This window comes from Haliotis rubra, unplaced genomic scaffold (assembly GCF_003918875.1).
Source record: "Haliotis rubra isolate DU_JTF1 unplaced genomic scaffold, ASM391887v1 Scf277, whole genome shotgun sequence".
NCBI lineage: Eukaryota > Metazoa > Mollusca > Gastropoda > Lepetellida > Haliotidae > Haliotis > Haliotis rubra.
Window position 1 is genome coordinate 1,142,666 of NW_025766858.1, and position 24,274 is coordinate 1,166,939.

At 38.1% G+C, this 24,274-nt stretch overlaps 2 protein-coding genes across 3 annotated transcripts in view; both read right to left on the reverse strand.

Annotated features, from left to right (window-relative positions):
• The window catches only part of LOC124280967, a 65,746-nt gene that overhangs the window by 41,047 nt on the left and 425 nt on the right, over positions 1-24,274 (reverse strand). The gene's annotated exons all lie outside the window — the stretch shown is intronic.
• Positions 10,234-24,274, reverse strand: part of LOC124280968 (piRNA biogenesis protein EXD1-like) — a 50,614-nt gene continuing 36,573 nt past the window's right edge. Inside the window, exons 2-7 of one of the 2 annotated variants that reach the window (XR_006899802.1) lie at positions 23,636-23,890; positions 22,094-22,174; positions 19,968-20,087; positions 18,423-18,544; positions 12,490-14,317; positions 10,234-11,454 (exon numbers count right to left, since the gene is read on the reverse strand). Coding sequence is in view for 1 of the 2 variants with exons in the window: in XM_046716980.1 (XP_046572936.1) it covers positions 13,525-14,317; positions 18,423-18,544; positions 19,968-20,087; positions 22,094-22,174; positions 23,636-23,890 (1,371 nt within the window). In the remaining variant the exon portion in view is untranslated. Of the gene's footprint in view, positions 14,318-18,422; positions 18,545-19,967; positions 20,088-22,093; positions 22,175-23,635; positions 23,891-24,274 lie in introns of both variants that reach the window. The other variant, XM_046716980.1, reaches the window with a different exon arrangement.

Sequence of the window (24,274 nt, forward strand, 5' to 3'; positions counted from 1 at the left end):
GGCGTTTGATGTGGATGGCTTCGGTGACCTTGCGTTTAGTGAAGTCTGTTTGTTTGTTAGAGAGAATGGTGATGTCAGACCACTCTATTTGATGATTGGGGCTTGCTTTGATGTGGTCGGAAATGACTGATTTGCTGTCGGAATTGGTAACAGAGGTCTGATGTTCTTTCACTCGGGTATTGATGGGTCGGGACTTTTCGCCTATGTAGCTCTGCCCACAATCACAGTTTATTTTGTAGATGACACATTTTGGGTTGTTGTTCTTGACCGTGGCGGGTTTTCGGTGGCGGTACAAGAATCTGTATCGAAACGTCGCACTCACGAATAAAAAGAAGTTGTTATCTATAAAGTGTGTTCTATATTGTACTTCCCAACTTCTAAAATGCCACTCAAAGAACTGTCAGCACCAGTTCAACCTTCGCTCCTTTTGTTCAGGTTTCATGATCGGTGATGGAATTCCAGGAACCACCCACTTCTTGAAAATGACTTAAGACCACATTGAAGGTTTTTTTTTTTTTGCGTTGGCGGAGCCAATTGGGGGTTCAGGGGATTCAACACACACACACACACACTCACTCTCTCTCTCAAAATTCCTGGATCCGCCCATGATATTCCCAGCGGGCACACAACGTTGAATCAACGTTGAATCAACGTTGAATTTTGGTTGTTTGGTTGATCAACCTTTCATAAACGTTGATTCAACGTTTATCATGCGACCAAAGAAAGATAGTCGAGATTCGTTTAGTTGTCAACGTTGTTTCAACGTTGTTTCAACGTAAGGAACCAACAAAATGTCCACTAATTGTTTCCTTGGCAAATTTGATACATAATTCATATTGGTAATAGGTATCCAACTTAGCAACTATCATTTCGGAACATTATTTTCATAAAAGATCAAGATCGAGCTAGTGACAGATATAATCTTATATATTATTTGATTGTGCATCGATCCACGGACGGAAATATTACGTAAATCGCAGTTTTAGGTATAAAGTCATCAGTTATCCAAATTGCATTACATTCGATATTTTCCCACAAAACTGTGAAAATTGTATAATTCCCGACAATTTGTTTCAAACACAAGCCAGATGTTGACCTTTCGATCGCCTCGTTTGGCCATATCCGGACATGCGCACAATTATCGCGCGCGCAAAGGCAGCTGATCGTTGTCAGTTCACTTTGGCGAAGTTCAACGCAATATCGTTCTATTTTCACCATCTTCACGGCATGCTGGTGTTTATTTGGTAAGTATGTCCTTCATGTATAATGAAAACGTAGGATTGCCGTTTAAATCTAGCAGTAGCAAGAAACTCCGAATTAGGGCTCATGTTTTATCTCACAAGGTTACCGGTATGTCACAGTACATGTTTCTCAAAATTTTGTTTTGTTATTTTTCAATATATTTGCATGCATATATAATTTATTATATAATCGAATAAGATTTCCTTTCGTACCCATCACCTGATTTGAATTTTGCAAATATACGTTTTCAAATAATCAATGAAGTACATCAATATAAGGAACCGTTCATAATTAAATATATGGCTGCGGGTGGTGGTGTTGATTGTAAGGGTTGGAGGGTGGGGTGGGGTGTCACCCATTTTGTTCAGGGGAGCTAATGGGTCAGCATTTTTGTACACACGCACTATGTTTAGAAATTATGGGAAGGGGAGAGGGCGTCATAGATAATGTACATGACATGCAGGGTGGTCCGTCTCTTAGTTTGTACATACTCATACACTTTTAGAGGGGGGGGGGGGGGGTGTAATTCACATTGTACATAAAAATCAACATCACCCCAAAGCCATACATTATGAACGGTCCCTAAGGGCAGCTATACAAAATCGGATAGGATTAATCAACATTTTATATTGCATCCCATTATTATGAACATTTGTTCGTTTGAATAGATCTATCAGTAAATGATGCATTGAGCACGCCCTGAACCCTCTCAACATATGTATATTATTATTGGGGTGGGGGGGTGGTGGAGAATGGCGTAAGGAAATGCAACGAAAATTTTCACTTTAAAATGTCTTGTGAAAGTCTTTGTTAAGGATGAAATTGTATATAATTTATTTGAACTTTTATTTATTTACAAAAGTGTAACTTCACTAATGATTCTTTGATGGGACAATTAACAAAACTGCACCCACAGACTTTCATTCTTACACTTGTTTGGAAGGGATATGATAATTCATGTCTCTTAAAGGTTAAAATCTTACATACAAAAGAAGTAATTTTAATGTAAGGAACATTTAATTATGAAATAAGATTATTTTAATGGAATTTGCAGAAATCTCATCTTCGAAGACTGGGTGGCAGCAATTTTGTGGATCACATAAAAGGAGCAAGGCTAAGGTAACACGTTTTTAACATTTCACTTGTTTCCAGTATATCACCACAAAGTTTAAGAGAAAGATGATAATGCTCTTTCATTACCCCCTGTTTTGAATATTTGTGATAATGTTTGGTCTTTTTTTGGTGATAATAGTTGGTCTTTATTTTCATTTATATATTAAGGTTGATCATTTAAGAGAAAAAACTGACAATGATTTCTCCCGGAGATGTTTAGTTTAATGAGCACTCCCTTGCTTGGCGCCATATTGTTTTCCGCCGTAAACAGCTGGATGCAAGAGAGCACGCGAGAGGACAGAAGTCATACATTTATAGATATATAGAGATGTTTATTGCTGGGAAACACACTCTTCAGGTATTTGGTCAGCTGTAGAATTTGAATATGATGTTTTTTTTATTATTGTCAAAGGGTAGGTTTTTCATTATTTGCAATCTAATATGTGTGCAGTGAAACATACTGAGATTTGGAAGAGTCCATTATATAAAGTACAGGTGTTGTTAGATATCAGCATTTTATGTGCATGTTCCCTTGTTAAGATTATCCATCGAGTATATTAGAGAGAAGGTGTATATTTGTAGTGTTTTAAATCAGAGTTATTTTCAGTGTATGACCTACATTTAATATGTTTTGGCCACCTGTCACCCCTTTGGTCAAATAGAGTAGGACTTCCATTTCTTGGAATTGAGAGTCAGAGATGCACTGTTTCCAAGAATTTGCGTTAGCCAGCGATGTTTGTTTACGAGTACATTTAAGTCTTTTTGAGTGTAGATTGGAGTTGTAAGAGATGTTATTCAATATCTTATTATTCATGATATGATAGATTATTTCTGACAATGTAGAGTTTAATCTCATTATTTTATTGTTCATGATTCAGAGAAGCATAGTTATGACGTCGCAGATAATACGCGCACATAATTCATTATATGAGAGAATTTCTAAGCGTTCCTATAAGAGATTAAGTGTAAACATATATGAATTATAAAAAAGTTATTTATCTGAGTTTTATGAGTGTACAAATGACAAAGAGAGAGAGAGAGAGTAGATAATAGAGAATATATTGTATACTTATGAGAGCTCATTATTGTTTTCAGAACTCCATGATCCATACTTCCTTGTGTTTGGGAACAAATGGTTTTGGGAGACCTCCCACAATAGACTTGTTCTTTGACCTGTGAACCACCACCCATTTTGTTTTCTTATCATTTAATGTAAAATGGCTTTTGTTACAATTTATGACTCCTGGTAGCAAAATTGCTACATCAGTTCAACTCCTATTAATTTGAAATAATCATTTCGAGAATCTCTAAAGAAAACTAAATCTGACAGAATAACAACAATCTTCCATTGTTTTGCAGGACAATGTCAAACAATTTGATGTCAAGAATGAATGTTGATGGGCAAAACGGCAAGTTTTCTTTTAAGAATACAAGGTTGTATTCAATCATCTCTGGTAAGTTAATTACCAGGTGCAGCATTTTCATCATGACCATAGCAAATAATATATGACAGTAAAGCATCGTCTAATTCATCCTACCGGTAATTCATAGTCTAATTAAATAATCAACTTGCAATTGAGGATTTTCTTTGAAAATGTTTAAGAAAACTTCCATTCCTTCGGTTGAAAATATAAATTGTTTACACTTTTCGTCATATTTTGTATTGATGCTGTTCATATGTTCACATGCCAAGTTACAGCAGTGAAATGAACCTTTCAAGTGATTGATTAAACAAATACTTGAATCATTTAAGACAATATATCTTCCATATAACTTATTCATGTATTTAAATATAAAATTTCAGAATGTGTCCTATCTCAAGGGAATGAGATGGGAATGCATCGAAGCAAATTTCAAGAAAGAGTTAGGAACGTTTCTGAAGTATCCACCTGACCGCCAGGCAGGGAGTGGCAGAAAGAAGAGGAGCTGATAATTTTGTTTTTGGAGTTGTAATTGTGTTGAAAAATCTGAACTGTGGTATTGAAATTGGTGGCGTAAATGTCACTTTGATGCTATATGCAGATGATATTGTGTTATTAGCACAACAGAGATCACCTACAGACTATGTCATGTGTGATGTTTTACATTATGCATTAAACCACGTTTTCTGTGTGCGTGTGTGTTCATAAAGATTTCATGAAAAGTGATTTGTTTTATGTGCTGTCTTCAGGTATAGTTCCTGGTCATCTTGGATCCCTTTCATGGTGAAAGTAATTGCATTGTGTTTATTCAGAGGTCTGTCTAAGAGCTGAAATTCAGACAAAATGTCTTCTCGGGACAATTTTCACCTTTTCAAGGTAACAATACAACAGTAAATAGTTTTTCTTAATTTGGAATGATCTTTTCTTCTTACTGGAATTATACGTCCAACTGACATAAAACTAAAATGAACATTATATTGAATGTGGAATTTTAACCAAGTATTTTATCAGGTAAATATTTTTACTGCAATTTTCTGTTTGAACACTGTTTATTGCAGATAGCTTTTTGGGTATTTTAGCTGGATGCAGGAGTTTGGTGCTACTTTATTGTAGTTTAAAGATGAAATGCGAGTCTATTTACAGGAAAGCGTAATACCTCCCAGACACAACCACGGAACAACCCATTTTCAACGTTAATAATATGTCAGACTTCAACATTGATTCGACGTCGGATATCTACGTCAAAAAAACTTTCATATACAACCTATTTTCAATCTATTTTCAACGTTGAGGATCAACCTATTCGCAACGTTGATAATCGGTCAAACTTCAACGTTGATTCCACGTCGGATATCTACGTCAAAAAAACTTTCATATACAACCTATTTTCAATCTATTTTCAACGTTGAGGATCAACCTTTTTTCAACGTTGGTAATCGATCAAACTTCAACGTTGATTCCACGTCGGATATCTACGTCAAAAAAACTTTCATATACAACCTATTTTCAATCTATTTTCAACGTTGAGGATCAACCTATTCTCAACGTTGAAACAACGTTGATGTGCCTGCTGGGTTGTTATTTACTACATCAACGGTAAATGATAAAGGGAGACATCTCTTCAAACTTTAGAGGCCGAACCTTGTTCAAATTTTCAATTTTAATGATGAAGCCAGCGGACGTGATTTTAAACAAAATGTAATGTCCTTGTACGTCAAAATCAATGATACCAAATCACCCCCTTTATACTAATCTATAATAACGTATATACGGGTTAATACTTCACACTGAAGCGGTGGGGTAGCCTAGTGGTTAAAGCGTAGGCCCGTCACGCTGGAGACCCATGTTCGATTCTCCACATGGGTACAATGTTTGAAGCCCATTTCTGGTGTCTCCAACCATGATATTGCTGAAATATTGCTAAAAGTGGCGTAAAACTAAACTCAACCACCCACCTGATCCACTCTTATATAAACTTCTATCAATCTAACTAATCTATCTATCTATCTACACAGATACTCTGTGCATTGGGGGGATTCCGTTTGTGATATTTGTATATTCTGTACTCTTGATTGGACTGACCAGTATTGTTTCATGGAGCAGCTGTGTTTACGGTCAATGTTTCACTGATAGACACATATAAATCTAGTAAGGCAACTACCAGCATATCCTATTATAAAATGATTTTGTAAATAATGAATTAACTTACCATTGATGGAACATATTATCCGAAAAATCCCTGCTCCTGTCGTTATATGTTCACAAAACTGACCCGTCTGGGATTTTGCTTTTGCACGGAAAGTCCGCTTATCTCGTGCTTTCTGTTATATGAGCCAGGCATCATTATGTAATGGCAACAGTTACGATGCTTTTCTATTTTTGCTCGTACAAGACTTGAGAACTTAAGTTTGCAATCTTGACTTAAAAGCTAAACCAGCTCAGACTGGTTTTACTACTTGACAGTTTACTGCATCGTCAGCCTTACTAGTATACACTTCCCTATTTACTGCATATTACTTCTCTTCCCTCCTTGCTTTTCTTATCCACTGTATGACAATTCTCTATTTCAACCCCCAGTATTTCAAGCCCCTAAACAGTATTTTAATATTTTCCATGATGACTTATGGACAATTATTTTATGTTGAACTTGCGTTGTATCTTTGTTTCTTGTGTTTTGAATATACACACATTGAGCTTGTAAAGGTGAAACTTGTTATCTTGATGAAATGGAAGCAGCAACCTGAGCGTATTTCACATCTTTTGACAAATAACACCGTCTGTCCTCAAACTGATCTGTTTATATTCATATTTGACGATGCCGGTTGATATCTCGACATACCGACAGACAATAGGGTTTTTTGAAATGCTTTCACAGTTAAATTCCTATGCAAAATTTTAAAAAACTTCATATGCCATAATGACGTTATGTTTATACAATCCGCAAGTGCAGCTGATTATGTTACTAATTCTTCTATGCTGTGGTGATGTGCACCCAAATCCAGGCCCACTTGCTTATCCTGACTTAAAAATAGTTCATCTGAATGTGCGTAGCTTAAGAGAAAAAGTTGATTTAATCCAGGCAGAATTAAGTGACTATGATGTTATATGTTTAACAGAAACATGGTTGAATGTCACAATTGATAACAATAATATTCTTATCCCCGGTTACCACGCCCCTTTTAGGAAAGATAGACCATCAAAAGGTGGAGGTGTTGCTATCTATGTGAGAGAGAACCTGCATGTGACACATGCTGATAAGTTGTCTCCCTTAGGTTTAGAAGCGATCTGGGTTAAAGTTATGTGTAAAAACAAGAGCTATTTGATTGGAAACTTTTACAGAGCAGATAAAAGTGATCTTTATTGGGAACTAGTCCTCAAATCAATTGGTAATGGCATTGACATGGGCATAGATACTATTATTGCTGGTGACTTTAACATCAATATACATAACCAGACTAATAACATGATTGACAATCTTCTTGATACATATGACTTACAGCAACTTATCACAGAACCAACAAGGATCACCCAAACGACTAGTACGTTAATTGATTTAAGCTTTGTTTCAAACCCTAATTGTATTCGCACTTCGGGTGTGCTTGATCCTTTTTGCAGTGATCATTGTCCAGTTTATGTCTCTGTTGGGGGCTCTGATTCAACGCCTTTAAAATTTAAAAGGAAAGTATTTTATTATAATTTAGCTAATACTGAGGGAATGAATCGAGGCCTTAACAACGTTGACTGGGATTCTATCTTTAGATGTAATAATATTGATATACTAACACATGAATTTGTTGATGTTTTGAGAAATATATGTGATATTTATGTTCCAAATAATGTGGTAACAATAAGACCTCGGGACAATCCGTGGATGAATAGTGCTATAAGAATACTTATCAGGAAAAGAAATAGACAGCATAAGAAAGCAAAGACTCGAAATTATGATAAAGACTGGCAAAAATTTAGGCTTTTACGGAACAAAGTAACAGCAGCCGTAAGAGCAGCCAAATTGAAATATATTTCTGATTTAGATGATAAGATCAATCAGGGGAGTAATTCTAAATTTTGGTGGGCTTTAGTGAATAAGTATATAAAATCCAAAAATGGAGATTATAAGAAATTTCCTTCGATTATTCATAACGATAATGTGTTCAATGATAGTAAAGATAAAGCAAATATATTTAATGAATATTTTGCTAACCACGCACAAGTTGACTATCCTGATAAGGAGACTCCTACACTTGAATGTAAAGTAAAGACTCCACTTGCGTCTATTGTATTGACTACACAAGAAGTAAGAGACATCCTATTATCAGTTGATATTTCCAAAGCCAGTGGACCAGACAAAATAGGTAACAGATTTATCAAAATGATCGTGCCATCCCTTTGTACTCCTCTTACTAATCTATTCAATTTATCCCTAGAATATTGTAAATTCCAAACAATATGGAAGGAAGCTATTGTCACTCCTATTCATAAAAAAGGTAGTTTTAATGAATGTAAAAACTATAGACCAGTTGCTCTTACCAACTGTTTATCAAAGGTATTTGAGAAATGTATTTTTAAACATGTGTTTAACTTTTTGTAGATAATAACGTATTAACGAATTTGCAGTCAGGATTCATGCCTGGGGATGGAACTGTATACCAACTGACATACTTGTATGATTTTATACTACATGCATTAGACAATGGCAAAGAAGTCAGGGCAGATTTCGGTGACATAAGCAAGGCTTTTGACAAGGTTTGGCATAAGGGAATCATAGCGAAATTAGAAGCTTAAGGTATTAAGGGTAAGTTACTTGATTGGTTTTCCAGTTATCTTGACAATAGAGAGTAGCTATAGACAATTCCAATTCAGATCTAAAGAAAGTCACTGCTGGGGTGCCACAAGGATCTGTCCTTGGGCCATTACTGTTTTTAGTTTACATAAATGATATCATTGAGGGTATCAGTAGTAACATTCGGTTTTGCCGATGATACTTCGGTATATGTTATTGTTGATAATCATGTTGTTACTGCCGCTTCCTTAAATAATGACCTAAACAGGATCTCTCACTGGGCTGAACTATAGCAGGTTAGCTTTAATCCTGGTAAGACTGAAGTTGTTTTATTCACTCGCAGAAATACCGGTAATCAACTTCCAATTCCTAAGCTTAAAATGCATGGAGTAGACATTACTGAAGTCGGCTACCATAAACACCTAGGAGTAACCTTGCAATCAGACTGTAAATGGAACTCCCACATTGGTGAATTAGTTAAAAAGGTTCGTCCATTGGTAAATTGTCTACGTAGTTTTAAATACAGATTATCTAGAAAATCATTAGAGAAAATGTACAAGTCATATATATTACCAACGTTCGATTACTGTTCGCACCTTTGGGATGACTGTACTAAAGAACAAGAAAAACTTGTCGAAAATCTACATTTAGACGCACTGCGAACGATTTGCGGGGCAGTTAGAGGAACAAATCATGACTTAATATGTAAGGAAACTAACTCTATGCCCCTAGTTGACCGTAGACAAATTAGCAAGTTATCATTATTTTCCAAAGTGGTTCATCATATGACACCAGTTTATTTAACTGATCTACTGCCCGAAAAAGTATCACAGTTAAGTGACCATAGATTAAGAAACAGTAATAACATTCAAACTATAAGATGTCGTAGTGATTTGTATAGCAACTCGTTTTTACCTGATACAATACGACAATGGAATGATTTGCCTGAGAATATGTACGATATTGAAACCATAGGCCAATTCAAAAATGCATTCCAATCATCTAAACCATCCAATTTTAATATATTCGATAAAATCTTTGGTACACGTTTCTGCCAAATTATCCACTCACGCCTCAGACTTGGGTGCAGTAATTTGAAAGCGCACATGTTTGAACGGCACATTTCAGTTGATCCATTCTGTTCCTGTGGTCACCCCTATGAGGATACTTTACATTACTTCTTTACTTGTCCTAATTATTCTAACATCAGACATCGCATGTATTTTTACGAACATGGATATGATTTAAATTCTGTCCTAAATGGTAATCCAAACAAAAATGTACTTGTAAATTCTTTCATACTAAAATCTGTCCATACGTTTATAATAAAATCGCATAGGTTTGATAAATGATTAATAATGTTCAATACGCAGGTTGCTTGCTTTCCTATCATGCTGCATATTATTTAATATTTGTTTTATTCATGTATCAATGAAATGGAGAGGTATTCAAATAAGCCATTACGGCTTGTTTACCAATCCTTGTTCAATTCATATTTAATAAAATATGTTTACACTATCTATCTATCTATTTATCTATATATCCATCTATGTATCTAATCTATCTATCTATGCACTGACTGCATTCACCTGATGAAGGAGCAAGAATTAGCTTTGAGTTATCCATAAAACGAGTCATGTTTTCAATAAGAAAGGTCGTTGTGACATAACACAAGAAACCCGTCAACCGTGTTTATTAAGATGTTAAGTTACATATAGAAGGTTGCGATTAACTTCAAGAAAGCATGGTAACAGTTTCAGTAATAAAAGAAGGCAATCTAAAGGATGCAGTACAATGACAATACAATAATGTTTGCACATAGGCATGATTTTACATGCAAAAATATAAATTAACAAAAACATTAAAAAACTATACTAACTAATAAAAAAGAAATCGCCATAAAAATATAGGCGTCCTTGAAGTTTTCATTGACGGTGCAAGGAAATAAACTAACAGTGTCAGATATTCTTTTAGAATTTAAGTAGCTATTAGAAGGCTCTCCTGTTAAGGGTAAAAAATCAGTTGTGAAAAAACAGCAAATGATATCTCAAGGACAGACATAGCGTCATAATATCTCCTCGGGGAGCTGAACTCATTTTCACGTATCTTTCGCTTTAGACCCCTGGCAACATTGTGAGAAAACATCAGAAAGGTACGACGCTTTATAGATAACAACTTTTTTAGCATCCATAAAGCATCGTATCTTTCTTATTATTCATCTACTTCTAAAATTCCAATCAAACGTGTTTATTTAAGGCTGTGTGTAAATGGTCTGTTTGAAATTTTGCATTAATTTACTATTGAAGAATGCAAAAATGATATTTAACGTCGGTAATTACATGTACATACATAACATTAAAACTAGCAATTATTCCTACAAACAAATCTAGTGAAAAGGAAACGTATAGCAACTCAACAAAAGCAAGGAGAATGGAAGAAGCTAAATAATATTTACAGTTTTCATTAAATTTAATGTTATTGACACAACCAGGAATTTAGATTATAAAAATGATCAGACGTCTGAGATGAGATCATTTCAGGCCCACACATTGACGACCATTCGTGACCAACTCGGGTTATTCCGGGACAAGCCGAAGGTTACAGAAAGGGTCGAGTGGTGACGAATGATTGACGACATGGCCTTGACACATTAGGGTTCGTAGGATTATCAGCCATCACATTTAAGGCCTTTTTAGGGAGTTTTCAGGAACCAATCAACAATTTAAAGAACGACAGAAACGCATTTATAAGTAGTTATACACAAACGGTTGGTCAAATGTGAGACCAACCATCAGCTACATCGCTGCACTGGGAAAGTTCTGTGGTGGATATTAATTAACGCCTTCCGTCATTGCAAGGCATTTTAACTATGGATTTGTTTCCTTACATCACTAAAACCTCCAATACCATTTGTCAAAGCAGTGTATCACAGCAGCAGTGTTCTGTAGCTTACCTTCAGAATACAAAATATACACAAAGAAAAAAAGTATAAGCACCCCCTGAAATTCTCACAATGCCAAATGGCAAAAAACTTGCCAGGTCCGCAATGGCCCTAAATAATCGGACATTCAAATGCTGTCTGATAGAACAACCATCTGGCAAGACAGAAACGCAACATTGCTGAGCTGTGGTTAGAATTTAATAGCGATTACGTCATGTTATCATGGGTACTGCTTTTACCCCGAAACAAACCCCCCAAAAGTATGGAGGTGCAAGTCAATGAAAGGGTGTTGACATTGATATTGTCACATGAAAATGTTCCTTGAAGACAATAGTGTTTGTGTTCAGTGAGACTAATCAGTACCGGCTGGACCCGCCACGTACCCGGATGACACATTCCACCCTACGTCTCATGCCTCCAGTCAGACGTCGGATCTGTTCTCGGTTCAATAACAACCACTAGCATGCAGAGCTGCTTCTAACTGATGTAAATTGTGTACTGGAGGGTACCGTGCCTGGATTCGCCGCCCTATAATGTCCCACACATGCTTCAGGGGGTTCAGATCTGGGCATAAAGCTGCCTGGGTAGAGTTGTCACTGCAGTGCTCCTCATGTAATCCACTACGGCACGTGATCGATAAGGCCTGGGGTTGTCCATGTACTGAGGTCGTGTAGCAAGTGGATGGTTATCAAAATGAGGGACAACGACTGGTTGTATGACGTTCCGGATGTATTGAGCTCCCATTAAGTTGCCCCTGATGGTGACCAGATACAGCTTGCAATTATGAGAGATGCATCCCCACACCATGACAGATCCTCCTCCATAGGCAACAGTTGTCAGAATGTTCCTGGGGGTATAAGCTGTGTTTTTATGCCTCCAAACACGTGTATGTTCATCAGTAAAATAAAGTAAAAAGCGGTTTTTGTCCGACCAATGGATTTTCCTCCAGGTCCTCAGATTCCAGTGTCGTCTGGCCAAGCACCATGCCAAACGTGCACATTTATGGTGGTCTCTCAACAAGGGACGTTTAATGACACTTCTGGCCTTCAATCCTGCCGCTTTTAGATGATTTCTGACTGTTCTGGTGTTGATGGGCCGATTGGGTAACCACAGTCTGAAGGGCTCAGACGTGCATGTCGCATCAGTTGTCTGTCTTCACGCGGTGAAGTGACAGGAGGTCTTCCAGAACTTGGACGGTTCATTGCACTTCCGGTCTGCGCATGTTTCCGGACTAAACGGCTAACAACGGTGTAATGGCAGCCCAGATTTCGTCCAGTCGCCTTAAAGGACATTCCAGCGGTATGCATACCAATAATCTGATTTCTTGTGTCGATTGACATGTTCAATGAATATGCTTGAATGGCCGTTTCAGCCAACGTTAAATACCCACAAAGCCGTACTGCTTTTTGTGATCCTCGGTGGTAGCATGTTGCACGTGCATGTCACATGCGACACGAGCGTGATCACTGGTTATATCGTCTCGCGCAAACTCTTCTCTTCCCATACTTATACCTTGTATCACTATTTCAAATAATGGGGGAAAAATTCATAAAAATATCAGGGGGTGCTTAACTTTTTTCTTTGTGTATATATACAGTATATATAAAGGTACCTGACAGGCACAATGCAAAACATATAAAGGTTCTTGACAAGTCTAGAGGGCTGAAGCACATCCGGGTTATTCAGAAATAGTGCAGGTTTGAATTAACATAAAAGACAGCAAGTGGTAAGACACATCAGTTTCATTCGTAACATCGTGCAGTTATGGAATAGTTCCACAAAATGAATATTGAGACATTACTTGTGGAATGGGGCTTCGTCATAACTGGAACAAGAGTATATTTGAAAACAGACATTGGCTCCAGGTCGTGGAGACGCTTCTAACATAGTGCAATAATGGAATAGTTTACAAAATGAATCTTGAGGCATTAATTGTGGAATGAAGCTTCGTCATTACTGGAAGAAGAGTATATTTGAAAACAGACATGGCTCCAGGTCGTGGAGACAATTCTAAAGACACTCAAAATCTATCTAAACTGATTCCGCGGCCTCGTTTTGGGAGATTCCACCACCCCAGCCTTTAATTCGTTCAGAAATGCATTGGCCTTTGTCTTAAGCCTCTCAGGAACCCCAGGAGCGCTGATGTAGTTCTTGCATCGTCGGAGGTCTGCATGGTTAAGTCTGAAACGACTGCCTTCACGCCGGAACTTCTGCCTCAGAGTCTCGATTTCCTCCACGTCGCTGTCGATGACAACGTTGTAAAGATAGGAGAGGACAGGGTGGCCCGCTGGGTTGGTGCCGGTAGAAGGTAGTCTTCTCAAGAATATCTTCTCACTCTCCGAGATGTATTTACCTGGAGTTGTCACATCGTACTTAGTAATTAGGTCCGTCTTCAGAATCTCCACCAGCTTGACTTTCAGTATACCTGCTGCCATGCTTACTGCAGGATCAGGGCTGCTCTTGACGGCGTCCAGCATTCCGAAGTGCCATCCCATCGGAACGAAAGAGTCGGCCTTTTCTGTTAAGGCTTGTTCCAATTCGTCCATTTCCTTTTTTAGAATTTGGCTTTTCAGTTTCATGACAGTATCAGGAAATTGTCCTACTTCTCGGATTGGAATCTGTTTCAACGCTTGAATGTCATCCTCGCTTGTGATGTCATCCAGCTCGACATTACTGGTATATTTTGTTGAGAACTGGCGAAGTATGTTTTTAATGGTAGTCTTGGTCTCTCCATATTTGACATTCTCATTCCATCGAAAGTTCAATTCAAATTCTACTCTTTCATTTAACGCTGCCCACAGCTCTTTTTCATCAAGTGCCCTGAAAAATATAGTTCACTCATAAATAGTATTATCAAAGTCGACGTTTGCATTAACATATCCCTTGTCTTTTAATGTCGTCATTAAATCAAAAAGAAAAAGAAAAATGATTTCTTTGTACACCTATAATACGCACGTGCCACTTATAATTTGTCAAAATGTCGACCATTGAACGATTTGAGTCGATATCATTCGTGACCAACTCGTGTTATTCCGGGACAAGCCGAATAGCGACTCGTGCCCCTCTGGAAGGATTTCATATTGGTGTAGGAACATCAGAGCTTCTTCAAACAGGAACGATAACTCTATTCCTGTTTGATTCCATTGGTACTTAATATCACCGAAGTACTCATGCATTGTATTGCTGTTTTTGTTGTTTCTTATTTATTTTAAAGAATTAAACCTCCTTGGTACAAATAAAAGATGGAGAAAAACATATTTCTTAAAGACATATTCTGACGTAATTATTACCAGATGTTCACTTTATATTTCCAATTATAATAATCACAAATGGGAATTTTCATTGAATATGCAAATACAATTTATTAAAAACCCAGCAACATTAAACCCAAAGCAGAAACTCAAAAATGACTTCTCACACTGAACATTCGTGTACCTTGCTGTCATACCCCAGGTGGAATTTTAAATTAATTCGCTGAAAAATATATGGATGACCAAAGAAAAGTCAGACTTAAATGTTCCCAGAGATGTGAATTATATGTCCAATGTTAAAAATTAAAGTTGGTTAGTTACATACAGATAGAATATTATTGTTTTGTAACTCGTAGCGATTTATAATTACATTTCCTAAAATGTTGGAAGCGCACGTACAATCTCCATAGCAAGCACGCAAGATCGTCAGAAATACACTCAGTTGGACGAGCCGTTATGTCAACAAACGCACGTGCGTGTATTTGAATCTCTCACCGTCAATAGCATGATTCTTATCAAAAACTTCACATTAGACAGCACAATTCTGTTAGCTACGTTCTTAGCACTTTCAATATGACGATATATAGTTTTCATGATTTTTAAAACAATAAAATTACTAGTATGCCATAAACGATTTAAGTAGTCTGGATTATTTTTATCAAAGCACTGCAACCATTACGTGCGTTCTGATTGGTTTGTCGTATTTTTGCACATAACAAGCATCGAGACGGGGACTGCTAGTCTTCTTGGAGGTTACGGAAAGGGGCGAGTGGTGACGAATGGAATGAGTAGATATTTGACATTCGACACCACTCGCATCTTTCTGTAACCCTCCAAGAAGACTCGCCCCCCTTTCGACGATTGTTATGTGCGTAAATACGACAAACCAATCAGAACGCACGTAATGGTTGCGGTACTTTGATAAAAATAATTCCGACTACTTAAATCGTTTGTGTCTTTATATGATTGTTTAAAAAATCATGAAAAATATGTATCTTCATATTGAAAGAACAAAAAACATAGCCAACAAAATTGTGTTGCCTAATGTGATTTTTTTAAAAACGGTGGGGCCATGAACGGTGAGAAATTCACTCCTGTTTTCACATTTATTTATTAATATTGATATATTAAATTGATTTTAAGATTTGAAGATAGATCTCTCGAATAGACATAATTACAGATATCTCCAATAAAATTCATGATGTCGCGAAATGAATTCAATTGAAGATATCTTAAATTGAATTGGAGATATCTTGAAATGAATTAAAGATAATATGAATAGAGATATTCCAAACGATATCCACATATCTACAAATACTTTCGGCAACATATCCGTAAATACTTCCGGTTCCGAAAATGGCGGGTGACCATGTACAACTCGTACGAGCCAAGAGCAGCGAGGCGGTCCTATAGAGTCAAGGCATGACCCTGCATCGCAGCTGAGAACAAAACCATCATAAATCCTATTCAGACTCTAGTGGCAGATTACCTACCCTTCGTATTTTCTTGAGAGTTTATAGAAACATTTCCCGTGGGGTTTTGACGGGAAAGTTGATAACAATGTACTCCCAGATAATTTCCCTGTACATACATGTAACTTTCATATTTTTATTATCATAAATTGTAGGCCGGTAACCCGTTCAATTCTTGGTTACAAAACGGCTCTCATGGGCGAAGTTATCGAGTTTCAAAACAATATATCCACACATAACCGTTTGCTCGTCACGCCGAAGACCCGGGTTCAATTCCCCAGATGTGTACAATGTGTGAAGCCCATTTTTGGTGTCCCCCGCAGTGATGTTGCTGGAATATTGCTAAAAGCGGCGTAAGACCATACTCACTCACCCAGTCAGTCTTTATTATGAAGAACACATTCCGGAGACATTTTTGCATATCTGTCATGGAAACAAATCCCATTTGTGATTCATAAACCCAATTTATAAATATACATTTTGATACATAAGGAGAACAGATAATAATAATAATTACCTTAGAATATGTGCTTAACAAATAATATTTCTCTCAGTTGTATCGAAGAGGTTTAATTCTTTAAACCTAATTAAATATAAAACAAAAGCATTCGCATCAATGTCCCCCACAACTGTGTTCTGTTCCTATTTGGTTCCTGGAGTTAATTTTTAACTCTACCATGACATTCATGTCCTGAAAATACATACCACATTTGGATTCCCTATCTATAACGGTTACTGAGAAAATCTGTTCTCCATTTGGGATACCGTGCACTAAGTCAAGAAACGCATGACAAGGGCCATAACTCTGCAACGACTTGTAACACAGTTTCCGTTTTCGAACTCCCATCAAGGCATTCATGTCTTGAAAACACGTACCACATTTGGTTACTGAGAAAATCTGTTCCCATTGGGGATACCATGAAGTAAGTCAAGACATACCAATCTAGAACATGTTTTGTGAAAATCTGTCCCCATCATCTCGGATAGACGGACGGACGGACGGAACTCCAGCCAATACCCCCTCCCACTGGCGGGGGATAACAACCCCAGCAATACTAAGAGAGTGCTTCGGTAATATACTACTCATCAAAAGTTTAGACTAAATAGTGTAAATATGGCCACCGACTTCAGACAACTGTGCTAAACTAAATTTTGCAAAATATTCCATACTGTTTAAAGGTACTGTTTACACATGAACTGATGCATTGTAAAACATATTCGTAACGTTGAAAAGATTATTGTAATGAGTTCAACCATTCTCTTCCCACAGAGGTTACTCCTGTCATATCTTCCTACGTAACCTCTGTTCTAATACGGCCCTTTCATGGTGTGAGCGTTCAAGACTCGTGATTGGAGGCAATCAGATTTAGTTGTGCAATCAGCGACGTTGTTTCAATAGTGATCATTCGCAAGGCCTCGGTAATTTCCGTATGCTTCGAGAAAACTAAAACCTTCTTCCCTGCGCGATGCGCAAACGTTTATTCTAGACAGAACTCAGTCATGTTATGGCGGATCAGTGGCGTCTCCATCGCCCTCGTTGACAACGAACAAGCTAGCCATTAAACGTCTTGTGTGTAACATCAACACAAGTCCCCGGCAGATGGGGGATATTTGTGGCCCCACATTTGCTTGTGTTAGTCAAGTTGAATCTAAGTCGATGTAACACGTGTTCTGATTGGATAGAAAGAAGGGAGATAATTCGTGTTGCGATCTTTTGCCGCTAGGGGATTTTACGAGAACCGGGAAATATGGCCGTATTAGAACAGAGGTTCGTAGGAAAATATGACAAGTAACCTCTGTGGGAAGAGAATGGAGTTCAACAAATGATGAAAATCAGTGAAAATTGGCGAATTCCTACAAAATGGCTTTGGAAATTATATAAAATCACTGAAAATAGAACCGACACCTAGTCTCGAAGAGGCTCAAACTCTCTGAGAAAAGCACTAATAGCCTCCACAACATCGGTTTTCACATCAAATACAATTATAAAGGCAAAAAAGCTTTAAAGGCGCCACTATTCGTTGCGTCCCTTGGGCGTTCCAGATCATGCGTTCGAATTCTAGATTCGCCTTGTCGGGACCGTGGTCGGCAACACAGAGTGGGTTGTATAAACCTGCACATCTTTCTTCCTACAACAGTTAATGAAACTGCAATATTTTCAAACTGGCTTGAAACCAAACCCCTCTCAACTTCCAAACCTACCTCTTCAGCTTGTCATACACTCCCGGTAACAGAATCCGCACATCTGCACATGCGTAGTCTACCATTTCCGGCGATAATTCTTTTTTAGCCCAGAAGGCCCCATCTGCCTTGTACCATTTCGCCTGTAAATCAAAGTATCCTTAGTTGTAAATGAAAGTTTACCATATTATTACATTTTGGTTTAAGGAGAAGACATATAGCCACCATATCATCGAGACATAAAAATTACCTGCAAAAGAAAAGTTGCTTTGTGACAACTCAAAACTAAATTGAATATTTATGACCGCGTGAAAAACGGTCTTAATTTGGGTGTATTTTTTTTGTTTTGTTTTGTTTTTGTTTTTGGTGTGTGTGCATGCGTGTGCGCACAGCATATATGAGCTATCTATTTACATTTATCATCATCAAGATATAACCTGATAACCTGAGGCACCGGACTAAAATACCACGAGATACATGAGATAGTTGTGAATTGACTTTACTGCCTTGTGGAGAGATAAACGCAAATGCCGGTGTGATTTCACATTTAATATTTAAGTAAACAGCATTAACTTCCCACACTGCTAACTTAATCATCAACATATAAGACAACAATACGATATGTGCAGTTGTAACACAAGCCCCATCAGTTCTGAGATCAACCAGCTGCAGTCTTATGTTTGGTTCGGCTTAAGCGAGTGAGTGAGTTTAGTTTTACGCAGCACTCAGCAATATTCCAGCTATTCCGGCGGTCAGTAAATAATCGAGTCGGGGCCACACAATCCAGTGATCAACATTATGAGCATTGATCTACGCATTTGAGAACTGATGACATTTTTCAACCAATTATAAGACAATTTCAATGAAAAAGGTTCTATCCATAAATTATGCTCTCTGCTTTCTTACTAACACAAAAAAGTGTTTCAGTCACTGTATACACCATTCATCTCATGTAGGAGAGCACAAATCAATAGAGCATTGTTATTTACGAAATGTACGTTACAATTTTTTTTAGTTACAGTATTGACTTCTATGAGATATTGTCTTACCACAGTGTCTATTTTCATCCGAAGTAGGAGCAAACGCTGTACTTGGATGGACACAAAAAGTCTTTTACGTATTGAGACGGTATTCATTTATAAACCTTGGAGTTTGAATGATCAATTTTTTAATTTTCTTCTGTTCATGTTCGAGTGAGGTATTCATGTTGTGCTGACTACCTCCCAGCGCTTTTACTGCATTTATTGATAAAAATCATGATCGTCCCCCAGCCATAAATTATGAACGGTCCCTAACTTTAGTTTTGCAATCCCAAAATACCATCTTACGAAATGAATAGGTTATCTATAAATGAATCAAGTTTTCTTACATTCAAATTAATTGGACCTGCTTGTATTGGGTTTCAGAGCCCTTCATCCATTCTCATAAAATAGTAACCCAACTGTGTTTACATGACGCAAGCAAGGAATGACTGTGTGTCCACAAGTACACTTAACGTCAACATACATGAAACTATATGACGTCAGTAAATGACAAAATGTTTCTTAAATGATTCATATGGCCTACTTGAACTTCTTCTTTCCCCTCAAGCGATGTGACGTCTGTGTACAAGCGGCACAGGTCCAGCAACTTCCGGTGAGACGGGAGTTGTCTCCCTTCGGACTTTTCAATAACATACTGGGCCGCCTGAAAGAACATAAACATATACAAACAAATAAGAGGCAACAGAATGATGAACCTAAATCTATTAAATAACACTGAAAATGTCCAGCAATCTTATATATATGATATATGATATAAGATATGATCATTAACTGCGTCCTAAAACACACACTTGTTATCTTGATTATCTCAAAGTGACGATCCACAACGAATGTAATAATGGACTTTGCATCAAATGATAATATACTGAACATCATTGAAAACGCACCAGTCTTAAATTGTCCATATTTTCATCAAGATGGATTTCAGCATGACAATAATCAATGAATATAACTAACATGAAGTCGAAGGGCATGTCGAGTTGAAAAAATGCTTTAGAAACAATTTTCTGTCCACAGTATGACTCTTAATTCCAAACATGCAGCCACGCCATGAAAAAGGCGCAAATTTCATTCTGAAATCATACTGACTGTGACATTAAAAGCAGGTGTATGAGAACCGATTCTCATTGCTTCACTCACGATTGTGATACGAGGACAGAGATGCCGAGGTTAACACCTCACGAAAGGAACGTGCACTAGGCATGATTCAGGTTGGCACCAGCAGCAGGGATATTGCTCGACAACTTGGACTTTGCCACTCCACCATCGTTAGGCTTCATAGACTACATCAGTAGACAGGCAGCACCCGTGACCTTCAATGACCTTGGCAACAACGCGTTACGACGCTCCATCAGGATCGCCATATTGACCTTGTCCATATCAGTGATTGAACACTGCCGACTGCCAGGACTGCTGCACTAGTTCAAGGTTGACGTGGGAGTCATCAGCGCTGACTCCATGTGACGCAGTCTAAACGCTACAGGGCTCCATGCTCGACGTCCATACGTTGGACCAATTCTGACTGACAGACACCGTATTGAGCGTATACAATGGGTTAGCATGCATTTTCAGTAAAGGTTACAACAATGGCATGGTGTGGTATGAAGTGTCACGTCTTCATCTACGTAATGCTGACGGCCGATTACGAGTTTGGCGTAGACGTGGTGAACGTTATGCTGATGAGTGTGTGGTTCAGACAGACCTTTGGGAGGTGGGAGTGTCATGGTCTGGGATGGAATAAATTACAAACACAGGACTGCCTACATGTCTGTCAAGGGAGAGTTAATGCCCTTTATTACCGTGAGCAGATTCTTCAGAATCACATCGTATCTGTCTTCAATCAAAACCACGATGTCCATACTTTTCAACAGGACAACGCACGGGCACACACAACAAGACTTTCCATGCAGTATCTGGCCCAGCAACACCTCCAGGTTATTCATTGGCCAGCACAGTCGCCAGATGTATCCCCCATGGAGCACTTGTGGGACGAAATTGGTCAAAGTCTTTCGCGGCAACAGATGCGAAACATCCGGTAACTTGAGGCTGCACTACTGCAGAAGTGGAATGAACTCTATTTGGACGCTTATTGACTCAATGAGGAGACGTTGAACTGCATATGTCAGTGCAAATGGCGGTCACACGCATTATTGACTTTTCGATTTGACCCCCACGTGTGTTTGATCCTTTCAGACTGTGGAACATTTCAATGAATGAGCGTCTTTTATGTGTTGTTGTTTTTGTCAGTCGTCCATCTGATATTATCCACTAAAAGAATATCAATTCCTTACACGTGCTTTTAATAATCTGAACTTTTATAAGTGGTGCGTTTTCAATGATGTTCAGTATAAATAGAGAACAGCGCAGCAGGGTACCAGTAAGTAGGTCCTGTGCTCATAAACAGTGGCACACTGACCCCGAAAGTCACAGGTAGAAACGGTTTATGTCTCGGACGTTCCCTATCTTGCTTCCTGTGTCATTAATTTACCGAGTGAGTGAGTTAGTTTTACGCCGCTTTTAGCAATATTACATCAATATCACGGCAAGGGACACCAGAAGTGGGCTTCACACATTTTATCCATGTGGGGAATCGGATCCGCAAACGCTTTAACCACCTGGCTATCCTCCCGCCACCATTAATATACTAACCTTTACATCAAACACGTTGACGAGCATGACGTCGTACTGGCACTTGAGGGCGGCACTGTCGTGGCTGCAGGCATGAAACACCTGAAACAGAAACTGTTAAAACTATAGGTCATGTTGAGGTCTTGACTGGTAGATGGTCTTGACGGGGAGCAATCAAGAAATGTTGTTTTATGTCAACCATCCCCATTGTTGTGTCAAACATCCACACTATTCATGTCAATCATTTACACTGTTCATGTCAAACTTCCATATTTTTCGTGTCAAACATCTACACTGTTCGTGTCAAACATCTACATTTTTCATGTCAAACATCTACATCCTTCGTGTCAAACATCCATGTTGCACAGTGGAAATAAACAATGTGCAGAGCTATGCAATGTAACTGAAAACTGAAAACTAAAATTTTGAACTTACCTTTGGCCTAAACAAGGAACTAAACGTGATAACTATTTTCAGTGAAAAAACTTATGGATAATTTACAAAGAACTAAACGTGATTCTCTTAAAGTGATGAAAATGAACTTTGAAATGAAATGAACCGCTAAATACCGCTAATTGTCTAACCTTTAAACACACTAATACAAGTTCAACAATCTAACGCCACAATAGCCAATTGAACCTACAAATCTAACAACAAAGTCATTCGTAGTCTAACACGAACAGGAATCACGCACGTAGCAAGCCAGTTTGTTCGCGTAAGCACGATAGGTTGCACCTTAAAGCCCACAGAATGAGTACAGAATGAAGAAACGCATTTATAAGTTTTCGTTGAAGGGCGAATGGAAATACCTGCATATCAGTTATGATTCACATATAATCATGACTGTAACAAAACATTCACATATATGTCGATGGAAAAACAATCATCACTGAAAGAAACACACCTTTCAAATTTATATACGAAGAATAACATGTTTACTGTATTGGTAATGCTTTGTTATCAAAGAATATTGAAGTCAATATGATTCATAGAGGGATTACCATTTTTTATATTGTTCTGATAACGTTCGTAGGTACTTTTGGCAAGAATTAGAACAATTTTATTTAAGCAAAAGTCATGTGTAAGCCCGGGCTTTTTCTATAATGGGAGCTACGCCCCTGGGAATGAATAGCACGAACGAGCAACGAATGGTCGAGTGCAACGAATAAGCACGAATGGGTCGGTGTATCGTTGACCACCGACTTATATATGCAAACCTACTTCGCCTTTCACGTGCACTCATCTCCGGTGTGTATTCAGGCCATACGTCTAGTATGCACTGGGTGCCTTTGGGTTAACAGTTTTAAATGAAAAACCCAAAATGTCTTCAGAACAATCCACATTGTTCATGTCAATCATTTACACTATATTGTTTATGTCAAACATCCATATTGTTCATGTCAAACATCCACATTGTTCATGTCAAAGATCAACATTGTTCATGTCACCAATCTACATAGTTCATATCAAACATCCACACTGTTTATGTGAAACATCTCCATTGTGCATGTGAAGCATCTTCATTGTTCATGTCAAACATCCACCTTGTTCATGGCATCATACCTTGATGATATCTTTGTTTTCCAGAAACGACTTTAGTCGGCCTTCAGTGAAGACTTTTGGCTCAACGAACACATTGAACAAGTAGACAAAACCGTCTAGTTTGGCCACCTGGAGAAGAGTGAGAGGGCCCTTCTTTCCAAGATGGATTCCCTCGCAGTTCACAGCAACGACAGATTCCTGCAGGAGGTCACCGACTGCCTTGACGCTGTCATCGATGTTATCCACAACCTTGTGGCGTACTCCATCTTCTGCCATCTAAAAAAACAGGGCCAAAACTGAATAAGTCAAAAGGGCAAAAGGACAGTCAGACATTGTTCCTTTTTTCAGTGAGTTTGCTTAAATACACACTATTGCCATATGAGGGGCTATGCACAACACAGTCTGCTGTCTTTATGTCAAACATCTTCATCGTTCACGTTGCCCAAATCGAGACATCATAATTAATACAGTGTGTGACACTTAGACGTTCTCTCTGTGTGATTAATGTAATATGGAGGCAATGGGGAAGCCTAAATGTGGTGCGGCCAATCAAATTGCGTTTTGGAGTCACGTGGTAAATATTTACATCCAAGCGCGGAAAATTGCTTGGTCTGCTTCAAAGAAACCACGCCTCGATAATTCAAGGGAGGAAGCGGGGCG